General features: G+C 29.6%; 1 protein-coding gene across 6 annotated transcripts; it reads left to right on the plus strand.

Moving 5' to 3' along the window:
* Positions 1 to 4,166: 4,166 nt before the first annotated feature.
* LOC129311686 (2-oxoglutarate-Fe(II) type oxidoreductase hxnY) lies at positions 4,167 to 16,604 on the plus strand. 6 transcript variants are annotated; one of them, XM_054954096.1, is made up of 12 exons: positions 8,348 to 8,545; positions 10,528 to 10,661; positions 11,664 to 11,859; positions 12,509 to 12,586; positions 12,718 to 12,769; positions 13,136 to 13,257; positions 13,849 to 13,946; positions 14,052 to 14,110; positions 14,507 to 14,563; positions 14,671 to 14,716; positions 15,706 to 15,785; positions 16,276 to 16,604. In XM_054954096.1, the coding sequence occupies exons 2-12, from the start codon at positions 10,581 to 10,583 to the stop codon at positions 16,337 to 16,339; spliced, it is 933 nt and encodes a 310-aa protein (XP_054810071.1). In that variant the 5' UTR covers positions 8,348 to 8,545; positions 10,528 to 10,580; the 3' UTR covers positions 16,340 to 16,604. The 6 variants fall into 6 exon arrangements, with proteins under 6 accessions (XP_054810073.1, XP_054810071.1, XP_054810069.1 ...); XM_054954094.1 differs by lacking the exon at positions 8,348 to 8,545 and adding an exon at positions 10,260 to 10,383; XM_054954092.1 differs by lacking the exon at positions 8,348 to 8,545 and adding an exon at positions 10,271 to 10,383 and having other exon boundaries at positions 10,481 to 10,661.
* Positions 16,605 to 24,531: the final 7,927 nt, after the last annotated feature.

Genomic DNA, 24,531 nt, shown 5'->3' on the forward strand with positions numbered 1-24,531 from the left:
TTATATCAAATTAAAAAAAACGTTAAGGCAATGTTGTGTCAAAAAATACTTAAAAATATGAGGTGCACTTGGGTAAAAATTTTGGGATAAATTTGTAACTTACTCTCTCTGTTCAAAAATGTAAGGTATTTTTTTAGGAGTTAAAAATTTAAATATGTAAGACATTTTTAGTCTTTTAAGATGTAATCATTATTTTTTTTTAAAAGTGTCCCTATTAAAAATGACTTTATAATTATCATAGGGTGTTTAATAGGGATAAATATAGAAAGATAGGATTAGTTTAAAAGTAAGTAGCAACTTTATTGGAGGGATAAGATTTGATTAAAAATATTTTATATTTTTGAACAGAGGAAATAATTTTTAAGAATAAAAACTAATATTTAGTTTTATTCTTGCACAAAATTATTTTAATTTTTTTTTATTTCATAACACGTGATCCCCTCATAAATTAATATTAAAAAACTTTTTTATTTGAAACTTTTTGACATATAACCCATTTTGTAAAACCAAACTCAATAAATAGTCTAATATTTGTCATATTTCGTATTATAGTCATTTTAATATTTAGTTCAGTTTTATATGACAAAACCATCCTCTTTGCAAATGATATGGCCTTCTTTCATATATTTTTTTTTTGAACAAAAATCATCTTTCAAGTACTCGAAGACAAAAGATAGCTTCATTTGACTCTCTTTCAAAAAAAAAACAAGGAAAGAAATGACAAGATTAAACATCCTTATATCTATAAGATTAAATGACATTGATAAGTTTTCATTGATGTAGTGTATATCACTGATAAACTATCATAGATCAAGAATATGAAAAAACATAATTATTTGCCTAAAATAAATCAGATATAGTCAATAAAAAATATTTATTATGAGAAATGATGAGATCAAATATTTATCAAGTATTCCTATATTTGTTAATATTTATTCCTATATTTTAACTTATCACAGAGAATCAAACACTTAAGAAATGACGAGATCAACTACTCCTATTTTTATAAAATTAAATGGTGTTGATAAGTTTTCACTGATATAATTTATTAATTATATACAATTATATATCACTGATACATTATTATGGATTAGAAACACGAAAAAAACATAATCATTTATCCAAAACAGATCAAACACAAATTGTAATAAAATTTTGGACATCTTATCTTGCCACATAGAATCAAATACTACTCTGCAATGAAAGTTATGGTTTGCATTCATCTTCGTGCAAGGAAGCCTAGCAATAAGACTTGTTTATAAAGGCACAAAATTGAATTACTCACGTTGGGACATCTCTTGCAAAAGATTGCACTTGTTAAAATAACAAGAAAGCAATATGTAAATATCATTTTAATTCTTCTGTTCACCAAGAAAGGGAAGAAATTATTTTGAAAAGGAAAGAGGTATGATGGATGTGTGTGTAGAGATTTGATTTAGTCAATTAAAGGTTAAAATTATTTCGTTAGTTATAGGAGATATATTTGTGCACTAGTTTATGCAAAGCATTTTAACAATATATTTATACTGTAGGTAAAACAGAAAAATCACCTCTAATTAATTTTATGAATGAGCTATATTTTAAAATATTTAAAAATCTCATCCATAATTTTATGGATACTGTATTTTTCATGGTGATTGGACCAATTTACTCTTTTTAAGATTTCCTATCTTGGTGAAAATTTTAAAAGTAAATAACAACTTATATTTTTCATATTAAATATGTATTTTATAAGATAAATTGAATGAAATACATATTAAATATGCAAATTTTTCAAAGTTGTTATTATTTAATGGAAAAACCTTATACCCTTAACCTTATATAGTTAATGCGTAATTTTTTTCAAAGTTGTCATTATTTACATATTTTTCTTAGAGGTATATACTTAATGTGGTTTTTTTTATTATTTTCTTTTAAGCTGTTTGGTTTGTATTTCACTTTGACCGCAATGTGTTTCCCCTAAAAAATGTGTTTTTTTAAGGAAAAATTTATATACTTAACTTTATATATTTAAGATAGATCTTACCTTTTTTTTTTTGGGTAAGAGATAGTTATACACCCTCATTTACTTATATTTACACTCCTTTCTCATGGAAAGGAAACTCACACACCCACCAATATGCCTACTCTGGCTCAAACCCTCATCCTCCCTATAACAAGTTGGTACCAAGTGAAGCAAATGATTCTTAGCATTTAATATATTTTTTTAATTAAATCAGGACATGTGAATCTTTGATATATTATTTATTCCATAATAAATTCTTATTATTAATATTATTAATATATTAAAATTTACTTATTTTGAATTATTGGATAAAAATATATGAAATATATAAAGCTAAGTATCAAACTCTTGCCCTTATTTAATATGCACAAGATAAGTTGTCATTTAAATATGAAATACATATTAATATTAAATTGCATATTTATAATATATAAAATATGTATTTCACTCAATTTAAATTTCAAAAAAAAGATCTAAACAATAATTTGTTTTGTTTTACACGTTGTTATCTCGTGCATGTTAAATATGTATTTTATAAGTTCTAACCCATGCAAATTAAAAACTTAAATAACATATTTAATTCTTGAATTTATTACTTCATATATTATGAACGTTAGGATATGTTGGATGTTAGAAAGGATGTAAATTGAATGAATTAAAAAAAAAGTGTACATTGTGTTTCTTTATAATAGTATGATTTATTTTCATAAAAATTCTCTTTAAGTTGGACTAAACCGATCCCAAACATTTGGACATTAGGCTAGCCCAAACCACACATCGAGCTAGGTATCAGGTAAGGGTGATACCCAGCTCGTGTGCCTCCCTATTGCTTGGAGTCGGCTTCCCTCCACTGAGGGAAGCCTCCTCTGCCTCTCCACTGAGGCAGAGGGAAATTTGGACCGTCCAAATTAAATAGTTTTAATTTTTATTTTAAATTTATATTTTTAAAATAAAATATATATAAAAATTGTAAATTTTTTAATAAATATACTTATCAATTTGATCATCTAGATTTAATATGAATGATCTAAATTTAATATTAAAAATTTTAATAAGTTTACTGCTTTGTTCAGAATATATCTACACTATTTAGAATATATCTGAAAATTCAATTTAAGTTTTTAATATTAAATTTGGACAATTTATATTAAATCTGGACTGTCAAATTAATAAGTATCTTTATTAAAAAATTTTATATTTTTATTTTTAAAAATATAAATTTAAAATAAAATTAAAATTATTTAATTTAGATCGTTTAGATTTAATTTGGATAATTTAGATTTTTCTTTGTATCTGTGGAGAGGTCGAGGAGGCTTCCTCCACCTATTTTTCATGTTGTATTTGTCTATTTTTGCAGTGTATACGAAGTAGGTTGTTTGGATTTGGATGGATTGGTCGGAGCACTGTAGTTCTATAGGTTCTGGACCAAATTTACAGTATATAATAGTAATAATAATAGTAATAGTAATAGTAATGGTAATAATAAAGATTAGATAAACCTAAATTGTTGAAATTAGTGGATTTCTATTATGGCAGCTTATCATACCAACGAAGTCATGCCAAATAAAAATTATTGCTTTAGTTTTACATTGTCGTCGTCTAAAGCCTCACTTGATCTTCGTAGAGTGCCTTTTGATTCAAGAGCATGTTAAGTATTTTCTTAAAAAAGAGATGAGAAATACAATCTCATTTTTCAAATACTTTTTGTTTCTTTTTGAAAAAAAATCTTTATATACCAAATATGTAACAAGGCTATGAATTTAAATTAAAATGAGACAAAATCATGTTAGATTAAAATATGTGGTTCTTGAAAACGAAGTTAAATTGTTGAACTGTTTTTTCCCCCATTTTCACATTGTTTAATTGTTGTTTGGATTCGGAATAATTGTTCCTGTGCATTGTACCGGGAATTCCGGACCAAATTTACAATAAAATAATAATAATAAATATAATATAATAAAGAACAGATAAATCTCAGTTCTAAACTATTGAAGCTTGCGGACTTTCATCCTGCCACGTCAGACTACCATGCCAAACAAAAGTTATCGCCTCAGTATTACTGTTTCACAGCGTCGTCCAGAGCCGCACTTCACTGTGGTCCTGGCGCGCCTGTTGATCCAAGCATATGAATTCAAAATAAGAGGAGACCACGTGAAATTAAAACGTCTCGTTCTTGAAGATGAAGCTGAACTAGTTTTTTCTTCTTCAGATTGTATTGGCTTATGTTTGCAGTGCACGTGAATTGCGAGGTAGGTTGTTTTGATTTGGAATGATTTCGGAATCGGCGCCGAGGAACAATCAGAAGCAATGCAGGGAGTTAGGAGATGCCGCCAGCAACCTTGAGTCTCCCGATCATAGATCTGTCCTTAACTGATCGTCTCTCCACTGCCAATTTGATCCGCCAGGTTCTTCCTCCTTATCCTTAATTCATCCGCTTCTCTGCTTTCCCCCTCCAGAACTCTCTGTTGCTTTGCGTTATACAGAAAAATGAATCCACTGTTTATTGTTCATAAAGAGTGTGTGACTTGTTATGAATTCAATTTAGTCTCTGACATATATAACTGTTTGATCTCGATACTGGATTTTAGAATTACTCAACTGATTTTGTTAGTTTTTAAAGCTCGTAGATAAGTAGCGAGGTAAAATATTTTAGTATTAATCATGCATTTTTTGAATTTAGAAACCAAATAGTTTTTTTTTTTGGCCAGTAGAGACCAAATAGTTGAGAATTGCGATTCGTAGCTTTGTGGGAATAAAAATTATATTTCCTCTTTCTTTCCAAGTGTAAAATGTTCCATACTTAAAAAATTATATTTTTTATTTCTTTTTAATTAGACTAAAGTGTACTTTTAGTTTTCTAATTTTATATAAGATTTTAATTTAATTTTTTAATTTTATAAAATCTCTTTTTAGTTTTTTAATCTTAACATTGTTAGTTTTAAATGATTATTTTTTATGTCAATAATTATTCTTTTAAAAAAATTGAACTTAATATGACAACGTTTAAAAATGCTTTGTTAATATTTAAAAATTTAATATAAAAATTTTTTCGGATAAAATTAATAATGTTAGGGTTAAAAAAATTAAAAAAACACTTTATAAAATTAAGGAAATAAAATAAAATGCTATGTAAAGTTAATTCAGTTGCTATATGCTTATTTTCAATTTGAAATGGAATGATTAGTTGGCCATCAAACTTCCATTACTTATTTAATCTTTCTTCGGCAGAGTTTTCATGTTTAAAATGGAATGATCAATATAGTAATGTTTGGTTGCTATGCTAATTGCTAAGTTGCGATGTATACTAAAAAGCTCGTGCATGTTTTTTAGATCTGGAGTTCTCTAATACTAAAACCCAAAAACCTCATGAAAACAAGTAAACAAATGTTCTATGCTTCGCTTCATGTTCGTGGACTAAAATAAATGAGGTGCACATGATCATCAGATTATTTTTAAATATTGACGCCAAGGAAATCACACTCATAGTCGTTGGAACTGCATTACAGGCATGCACTGAGTACGGGTTTTTCCACCTAACGAACCACGGGTTGGAGAAAGAGCTGCTTCAGAAAGTGTTTGAGGAGAGTAGAATCTTCTTCTTACTTCCACTGGAAGAGAAAATGAAATATTCCCGCAAGCAATGTAGAGGTTATTCTCCTCTATATGCTGAGAAACTGGATCCCTCTCCAGGATACAAAGGTAACTTTTTATTTTGATTAATCTCAAGGAGTCTTTTAGGTTTAGGGTTTAATATTAAGCCACTGGTGTTAGGAATAGGATGTAAAGTGTGAGTTGACTTAATATGTGAGAAAAGTCTCACATCAAGTGCAGTTGGGTTAGAGAATAAGTATAAAAGTGGAAAAGACCCATAAGTTCAACGTTTCAATGTTTTGGGTTGAGATGTAGTGTCATACTCACTTACATATGCCTTATTGGAATTCAATCCCAGGTAAACCTTTCATTGGCCTCAACTCTGATTTGTTTTTTTAGCTCTTAATGTTAAGTTTGAGAAATGAGTTGTGTATTGTTTATAGCTTTTGAATAGCGCAACTTGTTAAAGTTTATATAGACATATAGATTGGTCGAGGAGATGATATAGGGGAAGTGGTGAAAACTGTCTATATCCTTTCAAATTTCTTCATTTCATGGAAAAAGATGCATGATTTTGATAATTTTCTTCTATGTGATAATCAGGTGATTTAAAAAAGAGCTTCTTCACTGTTCCTTTAGCAGATCATGCAACTATTAACCTGGGTCCATGGCCTTCAGAAGGTATGGCTATCCTATTTTATTTTTTCTGTAAAGTATTTAAAATTTGTTGGTGTTTACACAATTGCATGGTCAAATATTTCGATTTGTGCATCAACTTTATTTTATACATATTTCTGGCAAGGAACCTCCAGAAGTACTTAAGAATCGGAGACCTACATTGGAATCCCTGTATTGGAAGCTTCTGTAAGTTCCTCAGTGTATCTTTCTGTACCACCAATTATGTAGAATAACTGATTACTTGTAAACTTCACCCAGTAGTAAAAAAAAGAGCAACATAGTTCTTTCTCTTGAATATGTAATCTTGTTCTGTGCCCTGTGATCAGGAAATTTAATCTCTCTCTTTAAATTTCACTATGTTTGGCACAGTGTGGTTTTGCTGGGTATTTGTTGGGAATTTTTTTTGTGTGTGATAATTATATTTCCTTGGGGAGAGGGTGGCTGAGCATTCAGATGTATGATTTTCTTGGTCTTTCCCTCGTTTTTCTTGAAGTTTGTAATTTAAATATGCTGTTTTCTTTCAAAGTGCGGCTGGAAGAGAGTTGCTATCTTTAATGGCCTTGTCCTTGAATCTGGATGAAGATTTCTTTGAGAAAATTGCGGCCTTAAACATCCCAGCAGCTTTTCTTCGCCTTTTGCATTATCCAGGTTTAGTAGCATTAACTGGCTTCTTTCAATCTTCTAGTTAGCATGCTGCAGCCCACAATTTTCTATATATGTGCTTCAATTTTTATCTTTACCGTGTGTGTGTGTTTTAGTGTGTGTATATATATATATGTATATATTTTTGGGTGTGATGACTCAAGGGGCCAAAAGACCCGATCTTCCCTTCCCTTTCGACTTTGATATCGTTGTTTTATTTCTGAACAGCCCATGTAACACAGCAGCTGACTTATTACGTTCTTTGGTTGTGGCCATTTAGGGAGATTAATTATAAATAGACACGTTTATGAAGACGGTGAAACTGACTTATTACACAATCTTATTCATTTATTAGTTCATCTACTTTCTTTTATAATATTTATTATAAATGAACTTCATTTGATTGTAAATCAACTCTTAGAGAGAATATTTGATAAGAGCAGCTCACTCTTGAACTTACTCAATTTATTCCTATTTTACATATCCAAAATAAAGAATTTTAAGTTCAGGAAACTTTAGGGGGATTAATTATTACCTTTGCAAAGGAAAATAATTTATACTTGTGTATAAGTATGTGATTGTACTGTAATAACTAAGAACCTATTTTAATTTTAGTAGAGTAAGTGAATAAATCCAAAGTAAAGCTTGAAGACTAGATATAAGTTCAAGTGATTGAAATTGAACTAGGATAATTGAGCTATTCAAGCTTTTCTACCCTTCTATCAAGTCTTTTTGGTGCTATTATTCCTTCCTTATTTCTTTTAATTTGCTTAAATTAGTCAAATTTTTATTAAACACAATTCACTCTCTCTTGGCCGAACTTGCAAACTAGTCAAATCCATTGTTATATCTGGCGAGAAAATCTTCACTAGCCACTAGGACAGAAAGATCAAAATAAGGAGAGAGGGAGGAGAGAGAGGGTTTGATGAAGGTGCCACCGTCAAATTGTGTGGGGCCTATAATTTTGAATAGATGGCCATTAGTTTAAAATAGATGAGAGGTGTTAGGCACTATTATTTAAATAGTTGATTATTTATTTTATATAATCTATAGTATATAATATTAGGTGATTTTAAAAAAATAATTTGTGATTAAATTTACATTATCCTATAATAAATAATATATAAATTTAAGGATTAAAAGATAAACATACTCTAAAATTTTTTCTCAAAAAATACTTAATATTTTAAACTTTTATTAGAAACAATTTTACCTTATTGTTAGTGTTAATCATTTGCTGGCTATGAGTTTGACTTTGGCTATCAAGTGGGTAGTCACATAACATTAAAAAAGAAAAAAAGAAATCCAAGTCAAAAAACTCATCTCTTCCGAGAAAAAAAAAAAAACAAAGCCAAGGACATGTATCCTCCACCATAAAATTTGACCTAATGACCTCGTGCACCCCTTCCTCTGCACCAAGTTGCAGTTGCAAGAGGTGGGGATGGTTCTAGAGGTTGAAATAACGTGACCAGGTGAGGAACTCCTGTGGGTGGGAATAACTCGCCATTGCTTCGTGACCTTTATGCCTGACTTAGACCTTAATTGTGGCCGATAATCCATATAGTGACAGCTCGATGGTTGAATTAATTCTCTAGTTTGGGAGTCTTGAATTCTCTAGTTCTTCTGAAGGTAACATATTTTGTTTTTGTTTTTTTGCAAGTTTGGGTTTCACTGATTTCTCATTTTGATTCCATTTGAGATATACCTGGATGATTGATGCAATATAGAATTCTTTCTATTTTTTGGGTTGAGCTCGATGATGTGCAAAATTTCCTTTATAGTTGAGGTTTTTGAAATTCTGAAGTTGTTAAGGTTTGGTATTTATTCTCTTTCAGTAATGCCAACCATAAATTTTCATTCATTGCTTGTGTTCTCTTTTTCAATTCTATATGGAGAAGGGCAAGATACTTATATGGAGGTTAGATACACTGATGTTGACTACCTTGTATTCTTTGATGCTGCATCTTATATTCTCGTGTTCTTTTTATAAATGGAGCAAGATGTTGATGAGCAAACAGAGTGACTTTGTTTTCAAGTTGAATCATTATCCTCCATGCCCAGAACTTGTAGTCTCGAACAATGGCGGAAACGTGGTAAGGTTTGGAGAGCACACAGACCCACAAATCAATTATTATGCTGAGATCCAATAATGCTTTGAGGCTTCAAGTTTCTCTCAGAGATGGAACATTGGTTATGCTACTCTCAAAGACCAATCACCTCTCTGTCTCTTCACTGATTTCACTTTCTTCAACCCCTTAAAGCTTCTCGATGCCGTCAACGCCGCCATAGCCATCCACCTCATCAAAGTTAACCAAATCTTCTCTCAGCCCATTTTCGCCTTCATTGACAAACAAACCTCTTAGAGATTTCCCAGAAGCTAGCTCTTGAACAAAGAATTCAAAGAGAGTAGAGGTGACGAAGAGTGGAAGAGAAGAAACAGGACGTAAGAGTGGCGGAGATTGTGTGGTGGTTGTCTAAGAGGAGGGGGGAGGGAGAGAGATGAGAGAGCTGAAGGAGGAAGAAAAAACATGTGGATCCAATCGGCTCATCTAGTTAGTGCCAAGTGTCATTTCCGTTAGTCAAACTTAAATGTTGATCATCAACGGACACAGCAAAGTGAAAAAGCTTCTTTAAAAAAAAAAATTTCCGAACAAAATGCTTCAAATGAAAGTTTAAAATATCCAGCACTTTTGATAAAAAATTGTTTAGAATAAGTTTGCCCTTTAAATTAGCAGACTTCCATCCAGCCATGTCAAACAAAAGTTTTGAAAGAATTTCAAATAAGAAACAGTAATGTAATATAATTATTAGTGTACCTTAAAAAATTCAGAAATTTTACTTCAATTCAAAGAAATAAAAATAAAAATAATTTTAACTGTAAAAAAAAAAATTCTTCACTTATTATGTAGAATCACCGATTATTAATTTTCTTATGTCATTTGTTAATTTATCAATATCACTTATATATTACATCCTTTTCTCATACAAGTGGTAACATCACTTGTTAATTTGCCAACTTTATTTATTAATTTATTAATATCAGTTATAAATTATTGTCAATAATTTATAATTAATGTTAATAAATTAATAAGTAAAGTTAACAAATTAATCACTGATGTTGTTACTGATGAATGAACAATTAATATCAAGTTTTATATAAATATTAACATGTCAACTCATATAATTTATAATTTATATTAATAAATAATAATTTTATATAATAAGTAAAAAATATTTTGATTTTTTTATAATTAAAATTATTTTTATTTTTATCTTCTAGAAGTAAAATTTTAAAAGTTTTCGAAACACCAACAAGTAATTATGTCACATCTCGTGTCCTTATTTGGAATTTTCCCAAAAGTTATTGCCTCGGCTTTACGGTTTCACAGCGGCGTGCCGGCGTCTAGAGCCTCACTTAACTGTGGTCTTCGTTGGCGCGCCTGTTGATGCAAGGACATGAATTCAAAGTAAGACGAGACCACGTCAGATTAAAACGTCTGGTTCTTGAAGACGAAGTTGAACTAGTTTTTTTCTTTTTCAAATTGTGTTTGCTTATAATTGCAGTGTATGTGAATCACTGAATTGTGAAGTGGGTTGTTTGGATTTGGAAGGATTTCCGAATCGGCGCCGAGGAATAATCAGAAGCAACGCAGGGAGGGAGGAGATGTCGCCGGCAGCCCTGTGTCTCCCTATCATAGACCTGTCCTCATCTGATCGTCTCTCCACCGCCAATTTGATCCGCCAGGTTGTTCCTCCTTATCCTTAATTCATCCGCTTCTCTGCTCCTCCCCAGCGCGCCCCCCCCCCCTAAAAAAAAAAAAGAAAGAAAGCAAGCAAGAACGAAAGAACTCTGTGTTTGCTTTGTGTTGTACAGAAAAATGAATCCACTGTTTATTGGTCATAAAGAGTGTTGTGTGGCTGGCTATGAATTCAATTCAGTCTCTGACATATATAACTGTTTGTTCTCGATACTCGATTTTAGAAATACTCAGTTGAATTTTTAAGGTACAACTTGTTAGTTTTTAAAGCTCGTAGATAAGTGGCGAGGTAACATATTATAGTATTAATCATGCATTTTTTGAATTTAGAAACCAAATAGTTGAGAATTGCGATATGTTGTTTTGTGGGACTAAGAATTATATTGCCTCTTTCTTTCCAAGTCAAAAATGTTCCATACTAAATGTTGGAAAAGAAATCAACTTTAAAGCTCGTCCACATACTATCAAAGTAGACTTAACGTTATCAAGCAGCAGCAGCAACAACAACAAACCTTTATCTCACTACTTAACGTTATCAAGCATTAAATTTGAATTAAATCAAATCTATGGCGTGGTTCTATTGTGAAGAATTAGTAAAGTAGTTAACTGTCAAGTTCTATTTATGATTGCTTTATGCATATTTTCAATTTGAAATGGCATGATTAGTTGGCCATCAAACTTTCATTACTTGTTTAATCTTTCTTTGGCACGTTTTTCATGTTTAAAATTGAATGGTAAATATAGTAATGTTTGGTTACTATGCTAAATGCTAAGTTGCGATGTACTAAAAAGCTCGTGCATTTTTTTTTAGATCTCGAGTTCTCTAATACTAAAACCCAAAAACCTTATGAAAACAACTAAACAACTGTTCTATGCTTTTTGCTTCATGTTTGTGGACTAAAATAAATGAGGTGCACATGATCGTCAGACTATTTTTATACATTGACGCCAAGGAAATCACACTCATAGTCGTTGGAACCACATTACAGGCATGCACTGAGTATGGTTTTTTCTACCTAATGAACCACGGAGTGGAGAAAGAGTTGCTTCAAAAAGTGTTTGAGGAGAGTAGAAACTTCTTCTTACTTCCACTGGAAGAGAAAATGAAATATTCCCGCAAGCAACATAGAGGTTATACTCCTTTATATGCTGAGAAACTGGATCCAACTCTAGGCATCTCCAAAGGTAACTTTTGATTTTGATTAACATCAAGCATTCTTTTAGGAGTAGGGTTTAATTTTAAGCCACTGTTGGGTTAGTCCTACAAGCCTGTTTAGGAAACCAAGGTAATAGTAAATGACTAGTGGTGGAATCCTTTTCCCAAGTGAACATAACAACTAGGAGCTCAGCTCCTTCTAGCCCGCAAACGGAATATATATTGAAATAAGAACCCTAGCTATAGCATATATGGATCAACTAGAATTTAATTTACAAAATACAATTTCATAATTTAAATTTTTACATAAAAGGTAACTTAATCTACCACATTCTCCATTCCCAACCAGTGATAAACCTTTCAATGATCTGCAGGAAATTTAGCATTAGCTAATAAATCTGAGACCAAAATAATTTTTCAGGCCTCATCTTCTATTTGTCTTTTTAGCTCTTATTGTGAAACAATAGTTTGGGTCTCGTGTGTTATATAAAGTCTGAGAAATGATCTGTATAGTTGATGGCTCTTGAATGTGCAACTTGCTAAAGTTTATGTACAGATATATGAATTGGTTGTGGGGAATGATATAGGGTCAGTGCTGAGAACTGTCTATGTCCTTTCAAATTTCATTTCATGGAAAAAGATGCATGCTTCTAATCATTTTCTACTATGTGATAGCAGGTGATGCAAAAGAGAGCTTTTACATTGGTCCTGTAGCAGATCATGCAAGTAGTCACATGAATGAATGGCCTTCAGAAGGTACGCCTATCCTATTAAATTTGTTTTGTAAAGTATTTAAAATTTGTTGTTGTTTACACAATTGCATGGTCAGATATTTCGATTTGTGAATCAACATTATCTGTTATATATTTCTGGCAAGGAACCTCCAGAAGTACTTAAAAATTGGAGACCTACAATGGAATCCCTATATCAGAAGCTTCTGTAAGTTCCTCAGTATATCATTCTGTACCACCAATTATGTAGGATGACTGATTACTTGTAAACTTCACCAAGCAGTAAAAAATGAGCAACATATTTCTTTCTCTTTAATATGTGAATTTGTTCTTTGCCCTGTGATCAGGAAATTTGATTTCTCCTTTAAATTTAACTATTTTTGGTACAGTATGGTTTTGCTGGGTATTTATTGCGAACTTCAACTTTGCATGTTTTGTTTTGTTATGTGTGTTTGTCTATGATAATTATATATCCTTGAGGAGAGGGTGGCTGAGCATTCAGATACCTGATTTTTTTGGTCTTTCTCTTGTTTTCATGAGGTTTGTAATTTAGATATTTTGTTTTCTTTCAAAGCGTGGCTGGAAGACAGTTGCTATCTTTAGTGGCCCTGTCCTTGAATCTGGATGAAGATTTCTTCGAGAAAATTGGGGCCTTAAACAACCCAGCAGCTTTTCTTCGCCTTTTGCATTATCCAGGTTTTGTAGCATTAACTGGCTTCTTTCAATCTTCTAGTTAGCATGCTGCAGCCCAAAATTTTTTTATATATGTGCTTCGAATTTTCTTTACTGTATTTAATTTTTTTTTTTTTTTTTTTGGTGTGGTGATGAAAGGGGCCAAAAGGCTCGACCTTCCCTTCCATTTTGACTTTTTTATCATTCTGTTTTATTTCTGATCAACCCATGTAATACAACAGCCAACTCATGTTCTTTGGTTGTGGTTATTGATTTGAATGCTGTGAAGTGTGAACTATACAGCAAATGAGTATGCTCTGTAGCTTAGATGCCACTATGGAACTTCATATGCGTAATGGATAAAGTTTAATGATTTTGCTTGTATATTTATAATGTGCTGGATTATTTTTACACATGCTTCCGCTTTGTAAACTAGATATGAGTAAAAGAAACTGCAACTTTGGTGGAAATCAAAGTTAGTGTTGAGTATAATATTGAAACATTCTGCTGTTTTATCAATCATCTGTTATTTGGCCTAGGGATTTTAATTTTTAATGCATCCATCAAAGAACATGACCTTTTTTCTGCTGATAATATGCCTGCCAACTCTATTAGGTGAAGTGGTACCCCATGAAGAGATATACGGTGCCTCAGCTCACTCAGATTATGGTATGGTAACCCTTTTAGTGACGGATGGTGTACAAGGACTTCAGGTTCCAATCTTTCTTAGCTAATTCTTTGTCATACTATTCTGCAATGGCTTCACAAGTTTACAGTCTTGAATTAAAGGCTTTTAATCCAAAATTTCATGCTTAAAGATTTGCAAGGAAAAGTCCAAGCAACCCCAAGTCTGGGAGGATGTGTCTCACATTGAGGGGTGAGTCCATAACAAGCAAACTTCTTTGTTGGAAATATTACTATTTTTGAGATTTTAAAGCTTACTAGAGCCAATTAATACATTCAAATAAATGAAACTAATTATATTTTCTGGACTATCATTTTTTATCATAATACTGAAATCAAAGCCAATCTAACCAATTGAATCGGTAAAAAACCAGTTTCTTGACTCATTCAATAGATTGTTTTGTTCATGACTAATTTGATTATCAATTGACTATAATATTGACCATTAACCATTGAACCAGTGCCTTGATTGGTTTAATGATCGGTTTATTTTTCAGTACTTTATTTTTTAAAAAACATGAAAATGGTTATATCACCTGCGCTGCCTTCCCACTTCCCGATGTTAGATGTTTTCAACTTCTATTTGCAGGGCCTTTATTGTGAACATTGGGGACATGATGGAGAGGTGGACTAATTGTTTGTACCGGTAATCCTTCAATATATCAATTTCTTTGCAGGCATTGCTCATTTTCTTACTACTCAATGTTTCAGTACAATATGGGCCATTCTCAACTTGTGTCCTTATTGTTGTAGGTCAACATTGCACAGGGTTATGCCGGCAGGAAAAGAGCGCTATTCCGTAATCACTATATTACTTCCTCAGTTTCTTTGTTTTTTTTTTCGGTTTTTCCCATTCTTGTAGCGTTATCTTTCTTGGCAGATGACTCATGAGTGCCTTTTAATTTGTAACCATGAGATGCTACCTTAGACTTTTTGTCATTTGGCGAATTTCCAATTGTTTGGACCATGTTGATAACCGGGCAATTTAGAAAACAATCTTCAATGTTATAATAAAACTTTTTTGGTTGAATGGGTTGTTCTGATTCAGACACTCACAAATGCGGAAGCATGCCTTTCACATAGAAAAAGTATGAAGAGCAGAAAACTTTCTTGTGGAGATTTTAATGTCAATGGTTCATTCTGGGACCAGTCATGGTTAAAAAATGGGTGACGCGTAAAGTTTCTACTGTTTATTTTTTTGGCTGAAAAATGCACCACTCTGCTGTGACATTGACACACCTTTCCTTTCTCTAAAAGAACTGTGTGCAAGATTTTTATACTTGAATGGTCTTGTGGGGTTACTATTGAAGGAATCCAGCCAAAGGTTAGATACGTTCTGTCCACTCTGTAACCATTGCTCATGATATCAAAGATTGATGATATCTTTTTTAGAGGACTCTGGGTTACAGTTTAGCAATGTTTAATATATGCAAAAGTGTTTTTTAGAAAGGAAATGAGAAAGATATTTGGAAAGAAAATGCAATAGATGCATTTCTCATTTTCTGTCTAAAAAATACTTTACTGTTCATTAAACATTGCATCTAAAACGGAACAAAGAATTCCTCTTATGTGTATGTTTTGCGTATTATACTGCAAAGTGAATTTTTTTCCCAGATGCCCATATCGATGATGTTCTCCCAATTAACTTGATGTGGAGGGATGAGTTTCTTGAGATATATGGTGTAGATCTAGTGACAGTTTCTTCTTCCCATTTGATACCCTGTGATATTTTACACACAAGTTTGCCCTTATTGTCTATATGTTGCTGAACATATTGCAATTTTACAGGTGGCTTTCTTTATAGACCCAAATCCAGACTGTGTGGTGGAATGCCTTGAGAGCTGCTGCAGTGAATCATCTCCCTCCAGGTAAAAATAAATATACTATTCCCTCTATCCCAAATTATAAGGCACTTTCGAGTGAGATTCGATGTCCCAAAGTATAAGATACTTTGATAAAAATAAAGTTTCATTGATTAAGGTTTTTTAATATTACCATTCCCATTATATTCTCTCTTTTTAATATTCTTTCATTAATAAAGTATTAAATTAAAGGTATTTTTGAAAGTTTAAATTTTTTTTTAAGAAAATAAAGTTGTAAAGTGAATTTAATGAGCTTTATTGGTATGTGTGATTTTATCTAAAAGTATTTTATAATTTAGGATGAAAGGAGTATTTTCTATTTGGCAAACTACACATTTAAAAGGGACCATTTTTTCCCCCCTTTCCGAACAAATCAAATTAAGCTTGTTCTTGTATTTTTCATAATTTGCTTGATTTGTACTATTATTTTTCAAATGTTAGTTTAGAGTAGAGAAACCACAAACATGATCAATTATTGCTCATGTGTTCAATGCAGATTTCCTCCAATCCGCAGTGGAGACTACTTAAACGAGCGCCTCAGGCTCACATATGGATCATAGCTTTCTAAAATTCTAAGAGCTATCGAGCTGCAAGTGCGAAATTATGAAGTTAAGCTCACTAGAAGACTTCCGCTTCAATTATGGGTTTGAAAAGAAATTTTTAGCTAAGCTATATATAAAAAAACATTCAATATTTACAATAGTTTTTAACTAAAGTTGACATTATAAGAACCCTCATCACTTGAACAAATAGTTAAGAGTTTGAATTTTAACCTTTATGGATGTAAAAATTTAATTGAAAGAAGTCTACCATTAGTCCTCATTATCACACGAGAGGTAATTTTACTGTTGCCAAAGCCTATTCCTTTTTATTACCAAAAAAAATATGTCTGTTATTTTAGTCATAAAAATTTACATTATTAAAAGAAACAAAATTAACAAACAATCCATCCAGCATAACCCAGTACTAATCAACAAAAATAACAAATCAAAATAATACAAGTTCCTAAAGCACAAAGACTAGGGTGTGTTTGGTTCGAAGAGAAGGGAGATAAAAGAAAAGGGAGGGGAAGAAAAAGGTTTTAATAAGTTTTTATTTGGTTTAAGATGGGAGAGGAGATGAATAAAAAATAAGTTAACAATTTTATTTTTATTAAATTTAACTTGATTTTTATTTTTTTGCTTTGAAAAAGAAACTGCTGTATCATAATTTATTAAGTTTTTATTTTAAGAATATGAACTTATATTAATAAAAAAATTTGAAGAACAAATACATTAATATTATATTTTATTAGTGAGTCTAATAAAAATATTAAAATTTTATACATTAAAAAATATATATTAATTGTGATAAAATTTATTTTATTATAAGAAAGAGAGAAAGAAAGATGATACATAATCTTTTAACATTAAAAGTATTTTAAAATTTTTAAAATAAATGTTTAAATTATTTTTAATCATTTTTTTTCCCTTCTCCCTTTCAAAAAACCCCAAATTAGAGGGGAAGGGAGTTGCTCCCCTTTCTAATTTTTAAATCAAATATGGGGCTCCCTTTTCTTTCCTTTATTAGGCACTTACCAAATACAGAAAGGAAAGCAAGTCTTTTCCCCTATCCTCTAAAAACTTTTAACCAAACATATTTTAAATAAAAACTCAAGGCAACACGTAGCTTGTTAAAATCGCATGTCACGTTAGACCGAAACAAAATGGCATGTCATGATCAGTTTGAATCTTTTGTGCCCACATAAATAAATGATATCCCCATGACCTTCAACTAACTCACACAAAAAAAAAAAGAAATAAAGTTTTTCTAGCAAAAGAAAAGAAATAAAGCTATTTAAAACTTAATTGATTGTCTTAAAATTACTCCTTTTACAAACATCCTCAATTTAATGCAATTTTTTGAGCATGGAAAAAAATTTTACTTCGTTAATTTTACCAAGTGACTTGTCAATAGGAATATACAAGCTTATAGGAGGCTTTATAAATTGAAATGGAAAGAATATATATTAATAGTCACTAGAACTTACATAAGTATTGACTGTATTGCTCTTAGTAAGTTACTTCCCTATAAGATAAATGTAAGTTTTAAATTTTTTTTTTTTTTTGCAAGCTAATGCATGTTTGGATACCCAATATTAATCAATTTTAAAGGTCAAAAGCATGGGTTTGTAAATACGCGCACACAAGTACATGAACAGTACTACTATCTGACAAAATTAATTATAAACTCTCAGGCTAACAAAAAATTATAAACTCAAGACTATAGTTTTTTACAAAATATCCAAACAGTTATTATACATGTCAAAATTAATTATAAATGTAAAATCATAATTTTTTAAAAATTATCCAAACACTCTTACATATATCAAAATTAATTATGAAATCAAAACCAACTATGAACCCAAAGTCATGATTTATAAAATAGAGTTTATATAATTTTTGGATAAATTTTTAAAGAAGCATAATTGAAAGGTTAAATAAAAAAAAAATAATAATAATTTATGAGATAATCATAGTTTTGTATTCATAATTAATTTTGGTGTATATGGGCATGTTGAGATATTTTTAAGAAATCATAATTTTTAATTCATAATTAATTTGATATGTAAATAAATATATTGGGATATTTTAAAAAAATTATGGATTTGAATTTATAATTTATTTTGACATGTAGGTGTTTGAATATATTTTCATAAAATCATAATTTTACCTTATTTTCAATTATAATTTTCAATTTTTCTTAATTTTAATATTATACTATATAATATAATTAATTATATTAATTAATTTTTCCGACTGATATTGGCATGGATCAAAGACTTTTAGCAAACCAATCAAGATGAAATTTCATACTTTTTAGAAAGTCCAACTTACCCTCTCTGCTTATCCTTAACCCAAGCACGTACGACCCCACTGCCTTTCTGCAAAACATGAGGCTTATATCTCGTCCATGAATTTGATAAAAGCGAAGGAAAAAAGGACAAAAGAAAATCAACCTAATGTTATTATTGGTTCAGGCGAGCATTGAATATGTGGAAAGCTTTATGGGTTAATACAAAGATGGGATTTTTGGGATAAAGGAGAATGAGAATAAACAATGTGATGATAAAAAGATGAATAGCCCAATAAAACAAGATACAGTGTATAGATGACTTTTTATAATTTGGAGAACAACATTAGACTTTCAAAATATGATAATTAGGTTTTCAACAAATTTTTGTAAAAAACTAATTATAAATATTAATTTAGACAGTTATAAATTTATGATTTCTAACTATAAATACGACACTTAAATTTTAAATATGATTATAAGTCTGTAGTTAGGAATTTTGTTTCTAACTGTTTAAATTAATATTTTCATTTTATTTTTTAGAAAAACTGTCAATGGATTAATTCTCATAAATTTCAAGTTTTGAAATTTTGTTGTTATTCTCTCTTTGTCATTTTCTTTTCAACTAAACAATATGGCCATATATATGTTGGATTTAAACATTTTAATGATATTTCAAAAGAAATTTCTATTTTGATTAATAGTATTAATTATTATTTAAATCTATTTTGTAACTTGTAAGTTAAACACCATTATTTTTTGAAACCATCTTTTAATTGCATTAAGATGTCATTAAGTAATGCTATAATTGCCCAATAATCATGAGCTTTTGCCAATAAAAGGCAGTGTAGATCGCATGCAGTGTATGGTTGGATGCCACCGTCTCGACTATTTAGGCACTCTCCTCTCCTCTCTCTTTTTATGCTTTTCCTGAGTTATTCTGTAATTTTTGATATTTTATCACCCTTTTTTTTGGCAAGATGTGTTCATTTGATAATAGAGAGTTATAATAATTTTAACTAGTATGTCGGAATAGTTTTTAAAGATAATATTGTCGAACATGATTTGAATTAGCTTTTCTATAAGATTTTTCAATAACACACTCACACATTTCCTTCTATCATTAATATAAGGCAAAGTTTTAAAGTATTTTTAATCCTTAATAGTAGTATAAGATAAAGTTATAGTAATTAATTTTTTTTTCAATCTTACCCCTTTTTATTTGTTGTGATTTGAATTTCTATATAACAATTAATTATGATTATTGATTATTAATTATAAAGAAAGATAAAATTAAAAAGGTTACATTTTTTACAATATTAAAATCATAACTAACATTTCTTAATAACACAAAATTAATTAATTCTGTCTTATCTTAACATTAAGCACTGCACACTCTGAGAGAGAGAAAAATAGAGAGAATGACATATAGGTGTCAAAAGAATTAATTAATTTAAATTAAAATTTTAAATGCTAAATTTTAAAAGTTTGTAAATTCAGCTCCCCATTTTATAATTTAGTTATGATGAATTTGTATTTTATGTTTCAAATTTTAATAAAAAAATAAATTTATTTATTTCTCAATCATGTCAAAATTAAAAAATAAATAAATTATAAATTCATCCTAATAAATTCATAAAATTAAAAGCTAAATTTATAAATTTTTAAAATTTGACAGTTAAAATTTAATTTAAATTTAAATTAATTGATCTCTTAACACCTATTTATCATTCTCTTCTCCATATAAAATATGTATGATCTTATTCGCTAAGAAAAATGGAATTAGAATATGACCAGTCCTTTATCCAAAAAAAGAATATGACTGGTCCTCCTCCTTGAAATCCTTCCACGTGCACCATCCTTGCTTAGTCTGTTCTCATTTGTCATTTCAACCAGAATCGTTCACACCTAAACGCCCAAATTGTTTACAATTCGTCAAATTTAAACGTGAAAATTGATACGTTTTTATTATTAAATATTTTAATTAAATACAACAATATTTAATTTAAAAGATAGCGTTCTTACATTGGTACAAAGAATATGTATTTAAAATATTTTGACTAACGAATTTAATAAAATATAGATAAATAGATAGATAGAAGATTCCCACCTTTATCGTACCTTCATTTCTTGCCGTTCAAGTTTAATCTTATCTTGCCCAGTAAATTAGGAAGACAAAAGGTTTGGTCCAATCGTTTTCTTCTTTTTGGTTAAAAAGCATTTCTTTATTCTTTACTTTTAGTTTTGTTATTCCTACCTGATTTTCTTCTCACGCAAGGAACTTGAACTAAATATTAATAAAAAAAATTCCGTTCTTATTTCAATTTGCAAAAATTTCCTAAACCAAATAAAACAAAAGGCTAATAAAAATATTAATTTTCATATTAGCCACTTAGACCTGTAAAAGTATATTTGTCTCAAGAAGACCAGCATTATGTTGGCAACTCTAATACAAATATGCACTAAATATTTAAATTTATTGGAAAGACCATTACAAAAAACTTGCGTGAAATCAAATCAATTGGAATTTTGATGAAAAAATGATTTTACTAACAAGAATTAATCCTAGTTTGGTAAAAAAAAAAACAAGGATGAATCGTAATAAAAAAAAGTTATGGCTTTTTAAATACAAAATATTGGGTTCAAGTTTATGTGAATGTAGAAATCACTTTTAGAAAAATCAAATTAGACCTAATAATGTTCAAATATGACTCTTTTAAATAGCAATATAAAAATTATATGATTTTATCTTGTGGGATTTCATATAATAAATTGATGTTTTGAAAAAATCACACTTTAAAAAAACGAAGAAAGAAAGAAAATGATCCTCTGAAACATAAATATTTCATTTAGTCAACATATTCGCACTTGCCCATTTTGACTTTAAGCATAAGAGATAAAATAATATGCATATAAATATTGTAACAAAAAAATATATATAAATATGATTCAATGATTCATCAGAACCTTGATAGAAACAACAAGCTTCAATGATATTTATATGGTGAATCAAAAGACATTTTGTTGTTGGCAACGAGTTTTGAATGATTTTTCAAATTAGTAATTTTATTTTAGGAGTCAGTTTTGGAAATTATTTTCCAAAAGAATTTCCATGAAAAACCAAGATTAAAAGGAGGATCTCGATTAGATTCAATTAGCTAGTTATAACTACCATTAGAGTTAATAGACCAGACCAAAAAATCTTCTTGATTAATAAAAGATAATGTTATTTGCAAATTTGTAAAGCTGTAGCAGGGTCATATAAAAATAAAAGGCCATAAAAATATTAATTTCCTATTAGCCAGTTAGACATGTAAATGTAGATTTGTCTCAAGAAGATCAAAATTTTGTTCGCAATTCTAATATAAATATGCACTAAATATTCAAATTTATTAGAAAGACCATTATAAAAAACTTACGTGAAATCAAGTCAATTGGAATTTTGATTGAAAAAAAATGATTTTACTAACATGTATTGATCCTAATGGAAAGAGTTTTGGCTTTTTAAAAACAAAATCTTAGATTTGAGTTTACGTGAATGTTAAAAATACTTTTGGGAGAATCCAATTAAATCCAACAATCTATGAAACATTGATATTTTAAATTGTCTCATGCATTCGTGTCAGTATTGTATCTGATACCGATACTTTTTCTATATGTTTTGCTTGATATTATTTTACATGATTATATATGTGTGCTATTTTGAATGATTTTTTAAATTAAAATTATATTTTAAATTTTTCTATTATTTTGTATAAATATATAATCAGGCATAGATAGAATAAAAGTACAAGTAATAACTATTTTTTGTTTGATATTATTTTACAGGACTATATAGGGGCTTTAGCATATTTAGTCAATATTATGTAGCTAAATAAAACTAATAACCCATCATTTTTTAAATTAAAAGAATGGCCGATCTGTTAATTTTTTTTAGGACTAAAAGATGAAATAACCCTTAAAGACTATAATACCTTAATTGCCTTTCTCAAATCGAAAACTTAGAGACCTGGAGACGGCATTTCGCTTGCACCACATGAAGACCTGGAGGCAGTGCTATGCGTTTGGACTGTGGGCGAAGAAATTGATAGCAGGCAACGAAATAGCTGCCGTCGGTGGACAAACGAAGTCAGAGATTTAGCAAGGACACCACACAAATGCTAGGTGAGGCAGACGAAGCTCTATATTCATCTGGGAAAACATACAAACACGAGGCAAGGTGAAGTGAGGCGGACTTGCTGCTACAAATTCGGTGTCAAAAATCAAAAATGCTGCCAAGGTGAGGAACAACTACTACTACAGCTTCAAAGTGAGGAAGTTTGGTGACACTGTGTTACTCAAGCCAGAGTTTAAGCGAGGATTTTGCAGATATTCTGTCAATGGTGCCAAAGAAGAAAAATCATCCTACTTCATCAGGTATTTTCATAGAATCATTGATGTAAAGCTGTATATCAAATGCTTAGACCTCTTGATTTCTTTGTTATTCAGAGCTAAAAACACCCTATCTTGTATCGAAGTAACGGTTGTTCAAATCTCATTTTCCATTATAAGAAATTATGACATTAAGCATCCCTATATCTACAAGATGACATAATGTTGGTAAGTTATCATTGATATTACTTATCAATGAGATACTATAGTATATCAATGATATACTAACGTTAATTAGAAACACGAAAACACCATCAATGAGATACTATAGTATATTAATGATATGCTAATGTTAATTAGAAACATAAAAATGCCATACTCCTTTACCCAAATCAAATCAAAATAGGTTCGAAAAAAATTACAGATGCCTTAGCTGATCATAGAAAATCAAATACCTGAAATAAAAAATAAAAAATCATGAACAGTGAGAAAATAATATGTTATGTGTTAGAAATTCAAGCAAATTGCATGATCAATGACAACAAAAAATAGATTAAGAACAGATGATTTACTGATTCAATGGATATATTACCTGAATATATGAAGATGATAGAAATTCGATTATCGATGATTCTCTTCAACCTCCAGAAAAATGAATACAAGACAATTTTTATTCGATAATGCAGTTTCCTGTTCAATGTGATGACAATGTCTGGGAAAAATGAAGAAGATAAACAGATAGAGGCAAGCACTGTACGATAAGATACGTTCTGCGATCCCTGATGAAGATGGTGAAAATAACCGTTTGGATGGAAAAATAAAATCAAAGAAAATCAGATAAAAATAACATCAATTATATTCTATTTTAATAAAAATAATCAAACAAATTTGAGGACAAAGGAGTAAAAACATATCTAATTTATTTTTGAATGGGCCATATTCCAAAATATTCAAAAACTTCTTCCATAATTTATGGAAGTTGTATTTTTTGAGGTCATTGAGCAAATTTTCTCAACTATATATATGTGCTACTTTAGATATTTTCTAAATTAAAATTATTTTTTAACATTTTTATTATTTTTTATAAATATATATATATATATATGCACATATCAAAAACGTATCATATCTTATATTTTCAAAAATAAAAATATCAAATTATTGAATACATATTATATATCCAATACATGTATTAGTATTTGCGCATCATAGCTGACAATGTTCAAATATCACTCTTTTAGATAGCAATATTAAAAAGGAAGAATGATAGAGAGGTTTTAAAATAATTAATTAATTTAAATTAGGTCTTTAGTACTAAACTTTAAGAATTTGTAAGTTTAATTCTCAATTTTACAACTTTGTTATGATCAAAAATTGCAACTTATTTTTTAAATTTTAATAAAAAAATAAATTTATTTATTCTTTAAGTATGTTAAAATTTAAAAAAAAAAAGTTAAAAAATTTTGACAATGAATTTTTAAACTTGATAGCCCAACTTGAAAATTTATGAAGTTTGGCATTTGAAATTTAGGTTAAAGTAATTAGTCCT

This window comes from Prosopis cineraria, unplaced genomic scaffold, assembly GCF_029017545.1.
Source record: "Prosopis cineraria cultivar Desert tree isolate PC_DT_omini unplaced genomic scaffold, ASM2901754v1 PC5, whole genome shotgun sequence".
Lineage (NCBI taxonomy): Eukaryota > Viridiplantae > Streptophyta > Magnoliopsida > Fabales > Fabaceae > Prosopis > Prosopis cineraria.

Bases quoted from the DNA above. Each gene is read 5' to 3' on its own strand.
- LOC129311686 (XM_054954092.1), top strand. The intron at 13,258-13,848 runs GTTTTGTAGCAT...CAACTCTATTAG, and splicing joins TCGCCTTTTGCATTATCCAG to GTGAAGTGGTACCCCATGAA. The intron at 14,564-14,670 runs GTAATCCTTCAA...TTATTGTTGTAG, and splicing joins TGGACTAATTGTTTGTACCG to GTCAACATTGCACAGGGTTA.